This window comes from Lepisosteus platostomus, chromosome 13 (assembly GCF_059453375.1).
Source record: "Lepisosteus platostomus isolate fLepPlt1 chromosome 13, fLepPlt1.hap1, whole genome shotgun sequence".
NCBI lineage: Eukaryota > Metazoa > Chordata > Actinopteri > Semionotiformes > Lepisosteidae > Lepisosteus > Lepisosteus platostomus.
Window position 1 is genome coordinate 8,718,508 of NC_142623.1, and position 19,936 is coordinate 8,738,443.

At 42.9% G+C, this 19,936-nt stretch overlaps 1 protein-coding gene across 3 annotated transcripts in view; it reads left to right on the forward strand.

Moving 5' to 3' along the window:
• Positions 1–1,162: 1,162 nt before the first annotated feature.
• qkia (QKI, KH domain containing, RNA binding a) overlaps positions 1,163–19,936 on the forward strand; it is a 79,562-nt gene continuing 60,788 nt past the window's right edge. For 2 of the 3 annotated variants that reach the window (XM_088602997.1, XM_088602998.1), the window contains exon 1: positions 1,163–1,688. In XM_088602997.1, the coding sequence (XP_088459123.1) occupies positions 1,544–1,688 (145 nt within the window). In that variant the 5' untranslated portion in view covers positions 1,163–1,543. The remainder of the gene's footprint in view (positions 1,689–19,936) is intronic. The other variant, XM_088602999.1, reaches the window with a different exon arrangement.

Consider the following 19,936-nt stretch of genomic DNA (forward strand, 5'->3'; position numbering starts at 1 on the left):
CATTCGTTTATTTACCCTGCGGCTACATTTCTGCGCTTTGTATTACTGGTACTTAATATTAATAATTATGAAAGTCAATCCCCTTTATCAAATGCAGACACGCTGTCCTAGCTGTAGTAGACTAGTATCCGGGAAACATCAATCACTTTTCTTTGTGTGTGGCAGAGATCGTAACGTGAAAAGCTAGATGAAGGCGCAGGAATGCTATTAAACGGAGAGCAGTAGTCTAAAAGTCATGCTGGCAGCGATGTGTACTGTATAATGCAATGTGATTCCTAATACAGATCACAAGAGAGGTATCCCCGGGTGTTCGAGCAGCACGGGTTAATGCTGGTCTCGGAAGGCATAAGTAATATCTTATTTCAGACTCCATGCATTTTCTTTTCTTGGTATTATTGAAAGTGGCACTCACCATCAGAGGCTGCGATGCTGGTGTCTCTAAAATAACTGCGCTGTATTTACATTATTTTTTGTAGATACTGTGTTGGCAGCTCGATATGTATCAGAATAATCTGTTCCATTTTAAATGTGTGTGTTAAAAAGAATTAGCATTGTTATTCTTTTGTAATTTATCCTAAATTATTTAAGGGCTAAAAGAGATTAACTGGCTCGGAGGTTCGGAGTTTTTGTATCTGTACCGGCAGAACACAAGATTATGTGAGTATCCGTGGTGTACTGTACGGAAAAGGTTTATTGATGAACTCAACTAGATAAATTATACAATAGCGTGTCTTTTGATCTCGGAGTGAACACATTGTTTCTTTCACGTGTTATTTTCGATTTATAATCCCATGCCTGTTTGATATACTAGGCTGTGAAATTAGCTCTGTGCCCAATGGCATACCCTCTCTAACAAAACAAGACACATGCCTCGGAATTGACAATGCACGTTTCCAGCCTGATTGGCTCATTTGGATTCCCCAAAACACTGACAGTTCCCGACGCCGTCTTTCTATGCAGTTCTGAGATAATCAATAACATCAATAACTTCTACTCCTAAAACGAAGGCGGCGTTCCATTGGACGGGCTCGGTGTCTGTCAGGAGAGCCGCCCCGCCCACCCGCTCTTTTCACACCCACTTTGCCCTGCCCCCTTCTCCCTATTGGCGAACCCTTCTGCCCGTCATTGCACTTCTGTCCAATCCGCGGCGAGGGGGCCGAACATTTCGCCTAGTACACTCTCGCACTAAGCAGCACTGTAGGCTCGGACCGACCCCGTGCGCGCTGTGGAGAAGAGTAACGGCGAACGAAAGGAAAGCGACTGAACCGGGAGGAGGCTGTGGTGTTTTTTTTTATTTCTTCTCCCAGCCGACAGAAATAATTACGATTTTTTTTTTTTACCGGGAAGGGCCTGTTGCCACAATCGAGTAGAACCGTGGGGGGGGGGAAGCGAGGGACCTGACCAGCAAGTTTTTGTTTTTTATTTTTTTTTTCCGGGGGAGGGGGGGGACTTTAAAAAGGAGAAAAAAAACCCAAAAAGAAAAAAAAGAGAGAGAGAAAGGATTGTGTGTTGGGCTTGTGTTGTGTATCATCTCGGTTCAAAGATGATGGTGGGGGAGATCGAAGTGAAGGAGAGACCGAGGCCGAGTCCTGACTATCTGATGCAGCTACTCAACGAGAAGAAGCTGATGGCGAGTTTGCCCAATCTCTGCGGCATCTTCACGCACCTAGAGAGGCTCCTCGACGAAGGTAAAAACAACGATAACAACAACAACAACAACGGCGGCGGCGGTGGTGGGGGGGAAACCCGTGATAAAATGAAGGTGGCTGTAGGGGGAGGCGGCCGGGGGATGTGGCACGCCGCGCTGGGCAGGGCAGGACTGGCCGCGCCGGGGGTGGAGGGGGGTGCGGCGCCCAGGCAACGCAATCCCGTCTCCCAACTTCGCCAAGTCCGGTCCGGTCCGCCCCGGGGGGTGTCCCAGCCCGGACCAGGGCTGCTCAGCCCCGCTCCGGTCTCTCCTGCCCTCACGGCTCAGCTCGAGTGAGGGGAAGGGGGAGCGGAGAGAGGGCGCACAAGACAAACAACAAAAAAAAGTTTTGAAGAAGTGCTCTTTCGTAAGCCCCCCGGCTCGCACGCTACAGACCGCGCTGCTGTTGTGGTCTTGGGGCTCTCCGCCATGCTTGTGGTCGGTTTCGGTCCAGTTTTCTCCGTAGGGAGAGATGAGATCTCTGGCTTTTTTGTTTTCTGGAGATGGTGGTGGTGGTGGGGGGGGAGTTGGATCCCTTTTGCTCTTCGTTTTAAAAGTATGTAACTCCTGTAGTGAGCCCGGGTTGGGTTGTCCCGAGCTGGAGTCAAAACTTATTAAAAAGAAAACACCCATGTTTCTGTAAACATCATACAATAACGTCAATATTTACCACTGGTGTTTACGTTGTTAACGATGATAAACACGGGAAAAAAGATACAGTAAATAGAAGCGGAAATGCCTTCAGAATGACTTATTGAGTCTAAACCACGCTGTTCCGATTGGCTCTACGACAAAAGTTTGAGACCATCCCGGGTTTCGGGGCAGTCTCTCAGTCTTAACTTTTCCTCCTGATTTGAAACCGATTGGTTTTGGTTTTCCGCGGTTTGAATACCTCCACTCTCGAAATAGGCCTGTTGCGCATCGGAAATAGCAACGACTTTTTTTTTTTAATGAATTGGCAGGCTGCGATCTTTTCTGAGTTTACGCGAAGGTCCCTGCTGTGGTGTGTGTGTGTGGGGAAGAGAGGGTTGTCTCTAATAATCCTGGTATTCACAGACGTTGCGGATTTTCGTTAAACCCGCCAGGTCGAAGTTGGAGTTCGAGGGGGGATAAGGTTTATGTAATTTGGTGAAATATGTGACGCTAGAGAGCGCCACTTTGCCCACGTTTTTCGGAGAAACTGCAGACGACGGGAGTTGAGGACGGGTTTTTAGATCCGATGGGATTGTATTGTACTCTTCCTCCCTGTAAAAAAAAAAAAACGTCCGTGGTTGTTAAGGCGGATAAATTAATGCTGCAAGTCTCATTATACGTTCTAAGATCGAAGGGAAGATATGAGATTAAAAAGTGAACCGTGACACTGTCAAGCTATAATTTTAGCAAGAGAACTGACATCCACACCGAACTGGCAGTTTCTTCAGCTGTTCTCAGTCCTGCTTACTGTAAGATGTTTTTTTTTTTAGTTGCTTGTCCAGGTTCAGTAAATTCTGGAAGGCAACATTCTTGCGTAAATACAGAGCCGAACATCCTCTGGGAACATTGCGCGTACCTTTCTAAATACCGTTGTCTTGTGTGGCACATCTGACTCGTGAGAGAAAAAATAGAAGCAGAAAGTTTTTCACTAGCTGAACAAGTTTTTCGAGAAGCGAGGTGGCATTTCTGACATGTTTCTTAAAACGTCGTAGATTCTTTGTGGCCGGCTTGGGTTTCAGTTACGCACTTGGACTTCTCTGTATCTGTGCACAGATGACAGTATTTTGCCTCTAACACACAGCACCTATCACCACTTTGGGCTTGTTCAGGTTACAATTTCAGGCAGCTCCGTTCTCGTTCCATCCTTTTGCCCATTCCGTGAACATTTGCCACGGTCATTTCGGTGGATTGGGAGCAGTTTGTAATGACCTCATGCGTTGAGAATGGCCTTTCTGTCAGCGATGGGCCAGCTGCTCTCTCTCTTCTCCCTGCCCAGAGCCTGAGATAGTCATTCTTTTGCGTTGGGCCCTTGGATGGCTTAAGTTTGCTAGGACATCTTCTAAGATTTTCTCTTGTCCTTTAGGCATTTCTTGAAATGAGTTTTAAGAGGAGGGATTCACCACTTAATGCTTCCCCACAACATTAAAAGGAGCTTTTTTTTGCAAGGCTTAGACAGATTTGGCGTCCCATCCAGGGGTGGGATGAGCATCACGGTTTCTCTAGTCCATGTAATGCTGCAGAGACCAGAATCTGGGACGAGCTCTGGTCCGATAAGCTCACAGGGCTCTGGTATGGACGTCACCCTTTTAGCCAGACTTGCCATTTCAACAGTGTGCCCCTTCAGACCCTTCAGCCCTGTGCACAGAGCCCCCTTTTCCTCCAGAGAGAGGGACAGGATGTGAGGTCATTGGGGTGGGAACCTGCGTATCACAGGCTGCCTCTGTTTTCAGACTGTCTGAATTCTAGGCCTGGTCGTTACGCTTCACATTCGCACAAACGTTGCTCGAGAGTTCGGCTGAGCGCGGACAGCTGATTCCCGGCTTTCAGATTCGGGCACGAGATCCTGGAAAAAGTGTCAAGGAAGGCGCTTTCTTGGCTACCCGTGGGATTTTGCACACAATCACCCATTTCAAAGCTGTGTAGTTCTGTGGATGTGCTTGGTTTGTTGCTACTGAAGCACAATTCCTCTGGCCTGTTCTCTGCGTCCTTGTGTGGAGTGGCAGTCTAGACAGTTCATCTGTGCTCAGTTTGCATGCTTTTGTAAAATGGATGGGGGGGGTGCTTGCTTCCTCCTCTCAGTTTATACCACGCTGTGCTTCTTGTGCAGAGAAGCACAGCTCTTTTTGTGCTTCCAGCAGCGGATGTTATCCAGTGCTCTCCTTCCATGCAGTGGCAGTAAGGGATGGAAAAGTGATGTAGTGTTACAGTCACGACATCAAAAAATATTTTTAGTTAATCAGTTAATCATCAGTTAATATTATAAGTCGGAGTGCCACAGGATTCATTTCCCTTTTATTAGATAAATGAAAAGACTGGCTTTTTTAAATCAAAAACAACAGTATAACCTCGTGATCTGAAGTAAAAGGAGAGTTGTTTTTTGCTGTGCTCCGGGCGTTGCTGCAAAACCACAGTCCCCACCCCAATGTGTCTGCTATTTAGCAAGGCTGCAGTGAAGGCTCCTGGAGTTCTTGCACAAGCACAGCGAGTCATGCTGCTATTCTGGTAGCAGAGAGATGCCACTGGAACAAAAGCAGCTGTCCACCGGTGTTCAGTGTCACCTTGACGAAGTGCGATCAGATCAGAACACGCTCTCTAAATAACAGGCACTGACAGGAGGGCTTTCTGGGCAGGATTTCTGCGTGGCCGCGCTTTGTTTGCCACCTGCCCAGGACTGCCCTGGCAGCTGTGCCCACATGTCTTCCCCGTTCCGTGAAACTTGTGCCGTCTTTGTGTGGCCGTTGCCACGGCAAAGTGTAATTGACACCTCCGCTCTCCCTCCTGGGCCCAAGCACTCCCCTCCCCACAGCAACTGCAGGAAGAGGGAGGTGGCTGGTCCCCCCCCTCCATCGGCGAGGAGGGGGGGTAAAGCGGCCCAAGGTCAGCTCGTGGTGTGACTGGCCTTTTCCAGATTCCCTTGCCTTGCAGTTGTGCGCCTTTCAGAGGTGACACCAGCTGTTTTGTTCGTGGCACGAGGGATCGCCTTTCACTTTAAAGGAAGGACGCGGAGAGATCCAGTTAGCAGGGTTTAAGAGTGTGGCGGCAGACGGCCTTACTGCTTTGTGAGTTCCAGGACTTCAGTCCCTTGTAGGAATGTCTTTTATGTGCGCTACTGGTTTGAAAACAGCTCGAGTTTTTCTCCGTGTTGTTGAAAAACGTGAATCCCAGGCTGTTAGTGACTTCACAAGGCTGGACTAGAGAAAAGAACTGACCAGCTTGCCCATACATACCATCACTGGGATACATGTGCATTCCCTTTACTGCTGTTGCTTTGTGTCTAATGCTTCTGCTACCTCAGGTCGGCTTTAAATCATCAAAGATCGGAGAATACAGAGAAGAAGCACAGAGAAAGAGTGATGTTAAAATGCCTTGAGATTCTCCACTGAGGCAGGGAATCTCATTTACAGACACAGTCAATATGTAGGAAGTGCTTTTCAAACAAGTGAGTAGGTAAAAGCAGAAAAGAGCAAGCTGTAGCCCGACAGAGAGATACAACTGGTGTTGAAGTCTGTGCCTTTGTGTTGCATTTCGAAAGACTGCCGTGAGAGGCCTGTGGTAAAACAGATTATGAAATAGTTCCTCTGTTGGCGAGTCTGGGCCCAGATGCTTGCTGTTCTGTGCTCCGGTCTCAAGAGTTGAGTGCCCCCTGCTGAATATCTCTGATCTCCTTTGTTTTGAGGAAGGCATTAAAGTCCTTGGTTACTACAGCGCTGTCTTAGCTCTCCAGACAAGACAGAGGAGTAATTCTGTGTTGTAATTGTCCTCCAGAATGTGCTCTAAAGTTCCAGAACTCCTGTTCAGGCATGCAGTTGTAATTGAATGATGCTGTGCTATGAATACTGTCATGATGAAGTGCTGCTGAGGTGTGTTATTAACGAGTTTGAAGTGCTTTTTTTTTAAAGTAGACTAATCGTTTTGTATCATTACATGCCAGAGTGTGTGTATCAGCACCCTGATGATTTGCGTCACTCATATTTGGTCAATCGAGGCTTTCTTCCCAAAACAAGAGTTGCTTTATAGGCGTAGATCCCCAGTGAGGTTCTTTTTGTGAGTCTCTGTTGTATTCAGTTATCTCTGCCACACTTAATTTCCTATAGAGGTCACGGTTTCTGAGTATTGCAGCAGGCCGAACTCATAACCCTTGCCACACAATCAATGTTTATCTAACAAGATTGAGTGTGGAGGATCGTGAAGGAATTACCAGCAGCTTTGAAATATTCCCGGTGGTTGGTAATAATTCAATTCCATCCCCCCACACAGCATTTAGTGCTTGAAATTAAAATGACACCACTAAGCTGGAAGGAGAACTGCCTGATGATTATGAAACGCAATTATGAGTTCAGTGTCTCTTTTTTAAAAATGCGACTTGGCATGTGCCACTGGGAGGCACAGAGTTATGGATTGGGCCTTGCTCAGCTCTGTTGCTGGGTCATGTTATAAATGGGAGTTGTGAAAAATTTGACGCGTTTCAGCAGCGGGTCCTAGCCAGAAGCCTGATAGTTGATAGCCGTGCTGTCTGATTTCTGCATGTAATGTGTTCATGAGCACGATGGCATCTGGCATTCGTCCTAGTTGGGCCTGACAGTCAGGTAAAGCTGTGCAGTGCTTGTCCCCTTTTATCTCAGGCTCTTCTGAAGGCAGACAGCGACAGGCCTTTTATCGGAACAGTCCTGATAGAGCATAGAGCAAGAAAATAACAACCCTTTACCCTTTTCTCTTGGTTTCAAGATACAGCATTTTGTTTAAATTTGTGCTTGTGTCTATCTAGAAATGAATCTCTTTGTTTTTTTTTAACCACTTCAGGCAGACCTGAAAAATATTCACAGTTTCAGATTGATATTTTTTTAGGCTAGGAGTTATGTACTTGTGAAATGACGTTTCCTTTCACTTTGGTCTATAGGGTGATTGGTGGAGTGCATCTCTCTTGTTAGGAAAAACTCACAAAAGTGTGGCATCGAATGTGGTGACAGGATAGATCTCCTGTCACCTGGTGCTGGAACTCTGTTGAAGTTGTAGAAAAGGGCTTCTTGACTTGGATGCAAGAAACTGTTCTAACAAAGGAAGTAACGCCCAGCTAGAGACAGGAAAGCTATTGAATATTTGTTTTTCTGGAAGTGAATCGCGTAACTACAATTTCAAAAATGCCGTAGGAGTGTGCACAAATTTGAAAGCCAGTGTTTAGTTTTGTATTTCAGATACAGCTGTCATTTAGTTTTTCCTTTTCGGTGGGCTGCTGTTTTTTTTCTTTCACTCCCGAAAGCGCATTCTTCAGGAAGGCAGAAGAGGCCTCTCCCTGTGCATTCTTCAGCTTCCTGAAATACCTCCTGAGGCACAGTGGCGCAACAGTGCTGCTTGTTTTGCATTTAGTCTCTGTAGTTCAGAGTTGAGTGTAAGGAATTTGATGCGGCACTACGAAAGTTAATTGAGTCAAGCCATTTTTTTCTTTATCACGGTTATCTCCAGAGACGTATTTCCTCATCTTGCATTGGTCAATATTTATCCGTATAATACTATATTAACTCTAGAGGCTGTTGCATTTCTGTTCTCATGGGAGGGACTTTGCTGGTTGTGGTGTGCTGTAAATATGGGGCTTCGGAAATGTGTACTTTAGTATTGTTGAGTCTTATCATATGAAATTTAGATTTTATGATTTTAATCAGTGGGCTAGTACAGTAACATTAAATGACGTTTTTTATTCTTATTGGTTATTGTAACTTATTTTATTTATCACATGAGGCTTAAATGGTGTAAATCTGTATTCATGCAATTTTGAAAGAAAAGCATTACCTTTAATCCAGTTGGACTAGACCAGATTCTGTCTGCCCAGCAATGTATACTTCTCCTCTGCGTGTCAATCTCGTGGTCTCAGGTTTGCAGGAGCCTCCTGTATTTTTCTAGTGTCAACATAACATTCACCAGCAGAATGTACCCAGTATCTTATCAAAAGAATTCCAGGAGACAATTGCGAAGCCCACTCTTGACCTCTCTCTGTTGCTACATTTTGACGAGCATGAATTCAGGTTCTTTTTTTAGTCTGAATTGTTTTTGTCTTAATCAGTTATGCTACTTTTCCCTCAACATTGCTTCTTAATTTGGTTCCAGTTTTAGTAAATACAGATTCTTTTTTTTAGATGAATGATTTGCAGTTTATTCCATAATGAGTCTTAAGACCAGGACTGCGCAGCTGTGTATAGGAAGACACTCAGCTCTGAATACATTAAAGGAAGAGCTCCAGTAAGATTTTATAATATTTCAGTGCCACTCGTGTCAGTGGGGATAATTCAATGACAGTATTGCAACCTCTAGATTTCTAGATTATAAAGCTGTAAACATTTTGCATTGCCTAGAAAAGAGAGTAGTATTGACGCTGACTTGTGGAACATGAAAAATACACAATTACATCATTAGACCCCAGTGAAAATTCAACTCTTTACGGGGCTTTGCTAAACAGTAACTTAAAATGTTAATTTTTTACATATTGAGTAGCTCTCGCCCGTGAAAGCTTTCATTGATCAGTTTGCATCCCTGCTACTCCTGATGATATTCTGTGTTATAAATCATCTATGAATAATTTACCTGGCCCTAGCAGCTTGTGTCGGTCCTATTATACGATGGCATGTGTTTCACAGGAGCAAGCGTGCATTAACCTTCGACTAGAAATAAGACCAAGCCATTTCTTTTTCAGTGCTTCCTCATCAAATATGGAGAAAAGTTTTGCGTTCTCTTTAAGGATAGAAACTTCAGCATTTGTCTTCCTACAGTTTGTGGCGGTTTTGCATCACTGCACTGTTTTTTCAAGATGGTACAGTATTTTGTAACCTCCTGGGGAAGGTTTGTAGCCTATTTTAACAAACATCTCTAACGGACATGAACGGTCGGATTACCAATAGCATGTCAGAGCTAAAAAATACCAATACAGTAAGTGTATAAACAAGTTGCATTGCGACTTGAAGTGCAGTCTCCATGTACTATTAGTGTTTGACTTGCTAGCCTTTTTTTTTTTTTTTTTTACTCCATAGCTTGCTTTCTGTCGCTGCCTTAAAAATCACATAATGAGAGAATAAAGTAACTGGAAGTCCCGGTGGGGCTTGGGATGATTAGACTACCGATGCTGCCAGAGTGGCGAATTTCAAGACCTAGGATTCACGTTTTGAGGCAGCGAGTACTCGCAGGCTGCTGATCCACCAGTAAATGGAAACAAGCATCATTAGGCACAGGGCACTTAAAGGGCGGTTTTACCCTGTGGTGGGATTTTTAAAAATCTGGGAACAGTTGCCTCCATAGCTCTGTGTAACCCTTTACTTGAGACTGAACGGAGTGTATTTCCAAAGGCTAGATGCCACTTGAAAATGTGACTCATTGCGTAGTGGACCTATTCAGATCTGAAGGTGTTTGTTCCAGGTTTTCATTGAAAAGCAGTGAGGCTTATGGTAGAAACGTGCGCTAAAGGCTGAGTGATCCTAGTTTTGCTTTCTGTTTGGTTCAGGCATTAAGAGTATTTTTTACTACTTGGGATCTTGCACTCCCTGCAGGTTTTGGAAGATTCCAAAATCCCAAGAAAAACTGGAGGACAAATGAACACTTAACTGTTCAGTCAGCTGTGTCCAACAAGTGGTCATGTAGGTGTGGGCGAATGCTGGGTGTGATTCTGGGGTGAGGGGACCTTCTGTGTGGAGTTTGCACAACCCTCTCACCTCCCAGAGACTGGCTGGCTAGGTTGATTGCCTGGGTGGGGTGTGATCCCACCTTGTGCTTTTAGGATGGGCTCATTGTTGAAGCAGCTCACAACCAGGAATAAGCTCCCTCTGATAGTGATGAGCTTATATGACTAACAGTCTGTTACAAGTTCTTCATTTGTTATTCTGGGGTGAATAAGCACACTAAATAATACCAAATATAGTAAGTGTGGAGAGATGAGGACAAATAAAGATTTGTTTATTACACCTGGGTCCTTTTTATTGAGTACACTTGTAAGCCTGTAGTAAATGGAAATGGGCAAAGCACAAGTAGTAAGATCCTGTAGTATATAGTACAGTCTGCCAAAGGGGATTTTTTTTTAATTCTCCGATTGGGGAGCCACACACCTGACCTCAAATCTGTGAAAGTGATGCGAATTCTGTTCTCAGCACTTTCTTTTCCACAAGCAGGCACTTTTCTCTGGAGGTTGCCCCCATGTATCTGCTGCTTCTCTGTTTCTAGCCCTCTCGGCCGCTTAAAACGGTTTTCCTTTGTGCATGGCATGGCGGGAGAGGGGCAAGAAGCTAATACAGCGTCCGTTTTAAATTCTCAGTCCACTTTGTTCTTGTCAAAAACTGTATTAGCTAATGGTGTGCCCTCTGTTATTCAGCCAGGCACTGGTGTCAGATGTGTTTGCTGAATAAGCTGTGAACAGTGTCCCGGAAAAGTTTCTGAACTGGAGGACACCAGATGCAGCTGGTTTCCTGTATCTGTTGTACTGGGTTGGCCTCTTCCTTTATTTTTATTTTTTTGAGAGGTGGCAGATGCTGAAAAAAAGCTGACGTGGTCTGACAGGTTTGACTACTTGTTTTTCCCCTTACTATTTGTTTATTAAATGTTTCACTTGATGGCAACTGTAATTCTTGTCTCTTAAATAGATAATGAAGGCTGTCTGATGTTTGTGACGAGTCAACTCTTTTAGTAGGATAGTTTACTAAATTTTTGCTAAATAGTTTACTAAATTGCAAATTCCAGTTTTTAAAAATCTGGTAAAATACTGCTTTGCTAGAGTCACATGAAATGGCTAAACAAAAGTTAATAGGACAGTTTTTGAGGACTGTTTTATCAGCTTGTTTTATCAGTCTCTGGGGAGGGCAGAGGCAAAATAAACAAGAACTCAGATAAGAGAATTCTGGTGGAGGAACAGAAGTGTGTGATAATGTCTCCTCAGATAATATTCAAGAGAACAGTGGAGGAAAAAACATACGATTTCAAACATCAGAACAAGGATACAGGACGTCTCCGTCTTTACTTGGTGGCTGTAGGCCGCCGAGTTCATTTCATTCACTAAAACAACAGTTGCAATAGAAGTCAGTCTGTTTTAGATGTAGTGGAAAATCACCTGTATAAAAGTGTGGAACCCCAGCCCTGGAGGACTGCTGCTCTGCTCATCCCTGCTTCAGAATGACGCTCTGGGGCTTAGACGGGTGATTGGCATAATTTGCCTCCCGAGGGCTGCCAGTGGGCTAATTTGACTGACTGGGTTTAGTGACCAGTCAGTCTGTGGCCTTTGTAAAAAGTGCCTGTGGTCAGGGCTCTCACTCATTCTGAGCTACAGTCCAGAAGTTACCCCTCTCTTCCAGCAAAACTGCTCACACTAGCACTGCTGTCTGAGGTCGAGTCATAAAACGATTAACTAGTGCTTTCATTTCTGTGATGAGGTATAGCAGCCACTCTGACTACAAACTTTTTTTTGTGTTGGATTGAAAAAGTAGGGTGAGAAAACTATAGTATCCTGCAATCCTTTGACAAAACATTACCCACTCCATGTGTAGCTATGCTTGGATTGTCATTTTTGCAGCCGTGTCTGAAGTAAAATATACCAGACTTCCTCCCTGCAGGTTTACCTGCTGTAGACCTCTGTAGCAAAGAAATTGTCGCGGTCTTGTGGTTATTTTTAGGTTTATTAATGTTTAATTGTGCCATTGTCCTGTACCTTAGAAGTGTGAAAAACACATTGCCGCTTCTTAAGCGGTGTGAAGAATAGTGAGCTCATGTATACCATAACATCACTTTAGCCCTTTACAAATTGCAGCAGGAATTTCTTTTCGCATAACCTAGCTTGCTCACCATGAGAGCCCTCCCTGTTCTTTAATAGTTGCACGGTCTTTCGACAGTTGTAACTTTTCTTCAGTAAGTAAATCTTCCGAGTACCTAAAATGAACAAGGTGAGTGTTTGTACACTGGTACATACACTGAGGTTTATTTTATTCCCAAAAAAGCAACAGAATTTAAAAGCCGTTCAACTTTATTTCAAATGCATTAGCATGTGTTTGTACTGTGTGGATTTGGCTTTTCATTATTTTTAATGGTGAATGAAAACCTTTGTGTATTGTAAGGGTGTTATTTGTCAGTTTTAGCGCCGGCAGTATAAAGGACTTCCCAGGGTGACACTCCTGTATCTGTCACTCATTCACCTGCTGAAGCAACACGAACGTCTTTTGTATTGCAGTGGGCTCTTTATGTTCTGCAGGCTTGCCGTTTTGGGTTTTGTGAATATGAATGCAATTCAGAGAGAAGACGGCTTCCTACGGCGAACATGCATTAATGCAGGAGGTGGGACTGCAAAGTTCATCTGACGGTGGGGTTCGGGCTGATCGTGGGCTCAGCTTTTGAAGCAGATTTTTATGAGAGAATCTGATGCTTTTGCAGGAACACTCGTCTGATGCCTTTTTTCCCAGACCAGAGTAACAGTGGCATGCAAGTGCCCACTCTGTGGCATTGGAATTATGGCCTCTGTGTGCATTAGCCTTCTGTGACAGTGACACAGCTTCACTCTTGTGCCAGTATTAACAGAAGGCAGGCTTCTGCCACCTGTAAGTTAGAAGTGATTATTTTCTTTTTAAAAGAACACAATTGATAGGTTTCTGTTTGTATGGGTGTCAATATTTCTGAAACAATACTGCTCAATGTACAAGTGGTGATCCAGTTTAAATCTGAGATGTGTGGAATGACTAAGCATTTTGAGATGTTAACCATGTTTTCTGATGTATTGAGAATTAAATAATTTCAAAAACACTTCCATGGACTGATTGTATTGCTATAACATAGAACCTCGCAACAGGTTAAAATGATGTGACTTATTATAAAGTAACATTTCATTAAAATATTTCTTTTTTGGTGGTAATGTTGGTTCTTAAATCAGCTTCTAAAGACAGTTGATTATTCTTCAGCACAAAACAACTGCAGTTATTTGAGTGGCAGGGCAAGAGAACAGTGTGAAATAAATCCTCTTATGGCCCTTCGTAAGGTTTTGTATTTTAAGTTTTATCAAAGGTGCAGTAAAGTACTCTTAGTGATTCAGAAATTGGCCCATTGCAGAAACCTCTTATCTCGTAATTGATACTGATAAGGTGTGCATCAGTGATTTCATACATCATGCAATGGTTTCTAAGATTAGATACAGAAGGCAGTTATTTCTTGAAGGCCTCTGTCACATGGCATGGACCTGTTTTAATAGATGTTTATTAACATTGTGACTTGGTAGCTTGAGCAAGTCAAAATGACATTTCTCATGGGGCAATGTCAGCTTTTAGGCTGATGAATTCCATTAAAGAATGTTTTGGCATCTAGAGTTAGGAAATTGTAGACTTAATTTCTGTTAGAGATGACATTAAGAATTGATATGTGTGAGAACGGCTATGCAGAATGGAATATTTTTAGTGCAACAGAACCCTGCAGTCAATAACATTCTGTTTTGGGCTTCCATACGAGCAGAGGCCAGTTGGTCCATCTAACTTGTTTGGTTGCTAACAGGAAGCTGATCCAAAGATCTCATTCTGGGAAGAGCACTAAAGAGCCCTGGTCTACCTCAAGGCTGACAGACCAGTAATTTTGTTAATAGTTCCTATATACATAGCAAGCTAAGCGTTACGAAGGTCATGTTCAGAATGAAACAGCTCTGCTTCATGTCGTACTATCTCTTTATGCTGTTTCCTCAGTTTAAAATGCAGGTTGAATTTGAGTTCGCATGTAAAAGCGATCCCCTTCAGCCCACAATAGTTTGGACACTTCCTTCCTTTGTTTGTGTTTTTTTTAAAGTGAGAAACGATACTGTATCTTAAAGATTGTCTTTAATCGTGCCTTTCAGAGGTTTTGACATTGGTGGTATGTATGTGGCAGAAACTGAACTAAATCAGTATTTTTCTGTCCATTCACATTCTGGCAATTAAAGCTTTTGTTCCCTTTGTTGCGGGGAATTAGGTGTTTTCAGGTAGTGACTTTGGACTTAATGACGGGGTGCTAATATTTCTGAGAGGCCGCTGGGTGCTGTGTGTGTGGAAATGGACCCAGCCTAGAGTGGGGATAGAAAGCTTGGCTTGAGTTATCTGCGCAGAGCACATGGAGTTGTCGGTTCCTTCCTTCCTTTTCTGACGGCTGGAGCCTTCCTGTCATTGTGTGTTTTGAATTTGAGAGCAGTCGTGTCCTTCCTGTGTGTTCTCACAGGCCTGCGAATAAAGATGAAAGAGCCTACTATTGAGATCGGTAACCGGAACTGCAAAATTCTTTAATGCAAACTTTATACTGTGGAATTCAATGTACATTTTGAAATGATACTGTATTTCCCCACATGAAAACTGCTTTGAGTAGCTAGAATGAGTCTTTTTTTCATTTTCTTTCTTTTCCTGCTTGTGAACAACAAATAGCTTGATCTCCTGCCTCGTGTGACAGACTCAAGTCCAGTTACATGGCACTGGCTTAGCTTCGAGATTAAAGAGGCAATGGAAATGTTTTAAGACGTTCAGTTTCCCTTGGGTTTTGAGAGTGGAATTATTTCCAAATTACTCCAGGAACTTAATTGATTTCCATTTATGAACACCCCTGCTCCACTATTGCTTCACCAGCGGCTGCTCTTCGAACAGTTTGGCCAGAGGGAGTGAAAGGAAATTAGGCTCAGCTGAATTCAAGAAAATCAGGCGCTTTAAACTACAGGATTGGAGATATGGGATCCAAGCAGCCAAGTCATGATGTGGATGCTGGGTCCCTGGGGCAGTCAAGAGAAGTCTTGCTGGAGTTCGTGGATCATTAAGTTGCTAAAAACCAGACGAGCTAGAGGGACTGAACAGCCTCTTCTCATCTGTAACTTTTCTTTTGTAGCTGCTTGTGCTTTGACATTGCAATCTTTGGGGACCCTCTTTTCCAGGCTTCGTCTGGACTCTCTTCCAGGACCTCTTGTCTTAAAAAGGCAGTGGATATCCTGTTGTTTTATTCCTTTGTATATGCAGTGTGTTTCTTTTAAAGGTTTCCCGTTTCCTTTTTGTGAAAATTGTGGTCCCTGCTTAAGGTATCCTCTGTGTGGGAAGTTGTGCAGACGTCTCATGAGGCATCCGGGGAAATAAACTGGGGGAAGAGGATCAGCGCCAGGTTCAGCACTCCAGGTTCTGGAGAGGTTTCATTGTTTGACACCGACACCCCTCTTCCTCCGAGTCGAGCTCAGAGTTTTTCAAATTAGCTGGTTTTTCTGGCCTTGTTGCTCAGCACAGCCGTATGTTCATCAAAGCAGAAGCATAAACAGAAATAGCAGAACTCATTCCAGTGGGCAAAGAGTAAATGGCACAGGGAAACCCAGGTGATATGAAGTAGGCAATGGTATCAACTCGCTCTTTTGTGCTTTGGGATGCACATTTTCAGAAGTGAGACTAAAAGACAAACTTTGCTGCTTCTTAACCTTTTTTTAAACATTCCTTCTATAATCATTGCATAGTTTCATCCCAGTGAATCCCAGTGCCCCTTGCATGTAGGCGGGATGCCCTATATCCAGTATTGAGGTGTGGCAGCCATTGTGCACCAGCAGTCCCACTACACAGCTGATCCGTGAAAAACTGCATCGCCAGCTGAGTAAAGGGGGAATGTTAGGTAGATGGTGCCACCTGTGAGTGGCAGTGATGATTTTTATACATAGCAGGCAGGTCTGTAGAGTGGGGGGGTTTGAATCGGTCAGAACCGATATTTCAGCCCATAGTGAGGGATCCTAAGAGGGCTCTGAGAGAGCAGGGTGGCTGAATACTTTCTTAGGGATGGCAAGAGGTGCAGACCTGCTCTGAGAACGTTTTGTGTCACACATGATTGTGAGCTGGCCGCAGAAGGAGTTGGACAAATAATAAGTTGCTTAAAATGGGTGCGTGGTGAACTAGTGACGAGGAGTCTGGTGATGAAAAAGTTAACGGGCTCGTCAAGAGTCTGCTAGCATGCCTGACTCAGTTTTAGTCATGTCTGAATGACTTTTTTTTAAAATGAAAACATTACAGCCGCCTTTTCTTTTTCCCAGGGGTGGGGAGTGTATTATGGACTTATAATTTCACTGGGGGCGTCATTTCTTTCCTGCTCAAAGGTTTTCAAAGCATGTGTGCATCTGGCATATTATTTACTTAACTCTCCAGGAGCTTACTTTATTAAATTAATATGTAACTTCAATTTAACGGTATGAAACTGATGTTTGATTGAAAAATGTACGTGTTTGCAAGCAAAGAAGACCTGCTTCATTAAACTGAGCATGGATGTGCTCTGGATACAACACGAAGCAGAAAGCACTGCATTTAAAATGTGTAATTGAGGTTATAGGTATATGTTTATTATTTATATTCAGCTGTTCACTTTTCCTTATGAATGTTTTTCTAAGTATGAAATATGTATACCCCTTTTGTTTTTTTGTTTAATATAAAAAACAAGCAGAAAACAGAAGGCACAGTTATGCTGGTTATTTTAGAAAGTGTGTCTCAAGTAGGACCCAACTTAGATGCTAATTCAGAAGGCTGGCACATTTCACATTAGCATGTTTTTTTAGGGAAACTCAATTCTTCATTCAAATGTGATGCCTGTTTGTTGTTTTGTCTGATCTGTGTTTGAATTGCGTAGCCCAGGTTTGGCTGGAATAGTTAACTGTAATTGTATTCCACAGTGTGTAATATGCTATTTCATGTCACCAGTAGTTCAGGCGCAGAAACCAGTGTGCTTTGTCCATTACACTTAATGTGACACATGAGAGGCAATGACTGAATGCAGCAGGTAATACACAGATTCTAGCAAGCTGGGTTCTTACTGCAGTGTGCGGGTGTCCATTAAAGAATACAGTACAGGAGATTAAACGTTCATCTGAAGTTTGTCTAAACTCTTTCCGATTGGAATACTTGGCTTTTTAACATTTCAGTTTTCATCGTTGTCTCCATAAAACCTCCCCTCCCCACTGTGATTTTTTTTTAAACAGGAGTGATGGAGTCACTTAATGTAGTGATGGAGTAGTTCAGCCTTTTATTCTCGGAGCTGAAAGGAAAAGGTTGGAGCCCGAGGCGCTACTCCTGGAGTAATCTCGCTTTTCTCCCAGATCGCCTTCTTTTCAAATACCTTTTCCAATGCTCCCCTCTTTCAAATACCTTGCCAGCATCTCTGCTTTTCCTGGCTGGGGGATATTACCCAAAGAGGCACATATTCAAAAGGTCTTGATTTTCAAAATACTTTTTTGTAGCGATTTCACTTTTGCAAGCTGGCTGGGGTTCCGATTTGGGCCGTGTGCATTAAAGGCACAGGAATTTGGTCTCTGTGCCACAGGTGATTCAAGTTGCCAATTTCCCTAAAGTTGAGGAGCAGCAAGCAAAAGGTAATATAGATGTATTGTAAAGCTATGGCAACTACTCCAGTAGGTGGAAGATTTCTGGTTTTGGAAAGGGTTTGGAAAGGTGCCTCTGAATACAGTAGGGATAGAATTTAAACTTGTTGCTCCAAATATTTGTTATCCAACAAGGGTATCTGCTACACAGCTAGAGGGAGTGCTCCTTAAGATTTTCATGTTGGGGGGGCTGAAAAGCCCAGTTTAAAAAATACTTTCTTTAAGAATGTCTTCTATCTTCAGAAGCTGATTTGAGAAAGTGGGCACCCTTGGTAAAGGTAACAAAACCATTCCTGAAGAGCCACTGTCCAGTAGCTACTTAAGAACAAGAAGAGTGTTCAACTTATTGGGTAAATAAGGGCTCAGGTGGAAAGGAAACCAGAAGCTTTTTGGTCCTGGAGTGGACTTGTGCACCCCTATGGTTGTGGGTGTTTGGGTAAACCTTGCAACAGGTTTCCAGGCAGAAGAAATGTGTTTTTTATTTCGGCATGCTTTGTTTTTGTTGTAATTCTCTTGCCCTATGTTCTGTTTTCAACACTGTTGTCAGGATGTTTCACAATAACAGGAACTACCAACTAGACAATTTCTGGTCTTGCAGAAGAAATCCGTGAGGGCTGATGGCAAGATACACAAAAGATCAGGATTGTTTTTTAAATAGTCTACTGACGCCAGCTAAGTGGGTATGACAGACATTAACAGAGCTGTCATGTTTCTGAGTCTGCACTGTTGCCAACAAAGTCACATTAAGTCACATTGCAGTTGGCAGCTCTAAACCATAAAACATCTTTAACTTCAGAAGTGCTCAAATATTAATAAGGCAGCATTTGGCAGATGTTTTGGCTTCTGTTGTTGCAGGGTGCTGTTTAATGAAGTGAAATTATTAGCTTAGTATTTTTTTCCTCCCTCAGAAGTTGGCAATCAAGGAAGAAACTTTTCATTGGGGGTTTCATGCGGGTGTTGAAAGGTTTGAGGAAATTCAACTTGTGTAGCCTAAAGATTTTTTTGTCTTTCAAGTCTTAAAAGACAAGCTTGCAGTTTTTTTTGGTTTAGTTGCATTTTACCTAAGGTGGTTGAAAACCCACACTCTTTATCCCCAAAACAGAATTGACAGTATTGTACTTACTCAGTGTTTGAATTTGCCTTAACATTATTGCCAAATTTTAGCCACTTGACCTTACCTTATATCTGTAGCCACTACAGGCTGTAAAGTAATGGTGATATTCCATTGATTTAAAGTAGTTGTTTTCTATCTCGATTATTTACTCTACATGACTGCGACAAATTTACAGTGCTACTCTTGAGTCAGAAGGACTAAGGGTGGGAGATCAGTACTTTAGGGCCATGCAGCTGGGTGCTTGGATAGTATTTTCAGTCCCTTCCCAGGAAAGGTTATCAGTACAGTTTGGGCTAATGCAAGAGTTCCCAATTCTAGTCCTAGGAGACCACATACCCGCTGGTTATCATTTCAGTTTAGCTTAAGGACACAATTGAAACCTTATGTGATCAAACAAGTTGCTCATTTTAGACTACATATAAAATACATGTAAAGTTTTATTTTCTATACAAAAGGTTGAGATTTTACTTATGAAATACAGTATCTCCCAACATGCTTAAGCATTGACAGTCAAACATTTTGATTTAAGTCAATTAAGTGTTCTGTTGTGTAACATCTTGACTTCAGTTGGTGAAACATCTGTAAATGTTGCTGCTTATACAAATGAATACCCCTTGCAGTTTAGAAAAATGTTGAAATCTACAGTCTGATTTTCAGGACGTTCTTTAAAAGCAAGTTGAGGGATATAGACGTTTCCTCAACGTTCCTCAACGGATATAGAAGTTCAAGATGAGCAACAAGAAGGCATTGTCTCAAAGCAGCCCTGTCAAGTTATACCCCCCCTGCGTCCTCATTATGGGCAAAGCTCTTGTAGTGTGCTCTGATCTCAGTGTGCTAAGGCTTCTTGGTTTCTTTTTTTTATGTGTAGGTTGATTTCTGAAATTAAACAGTGTCAGAATATTCTTTATAACTTTTACTTCATGTTGCATCAGAGTCTCCAGTGTATCTTGATGGCTGAACAGAAAGGCATTTGTTGAGAGAATTGGTTGGTTTGATGCCTTTGACTTACGAAAAGTCTGAGTGGCTGGGTGTGTACTTCTGTATCGTAACCCTTCACTCATTTCTCCATTTCATCTTGTATTTTAGTCTCGGCACAATTTTTTTG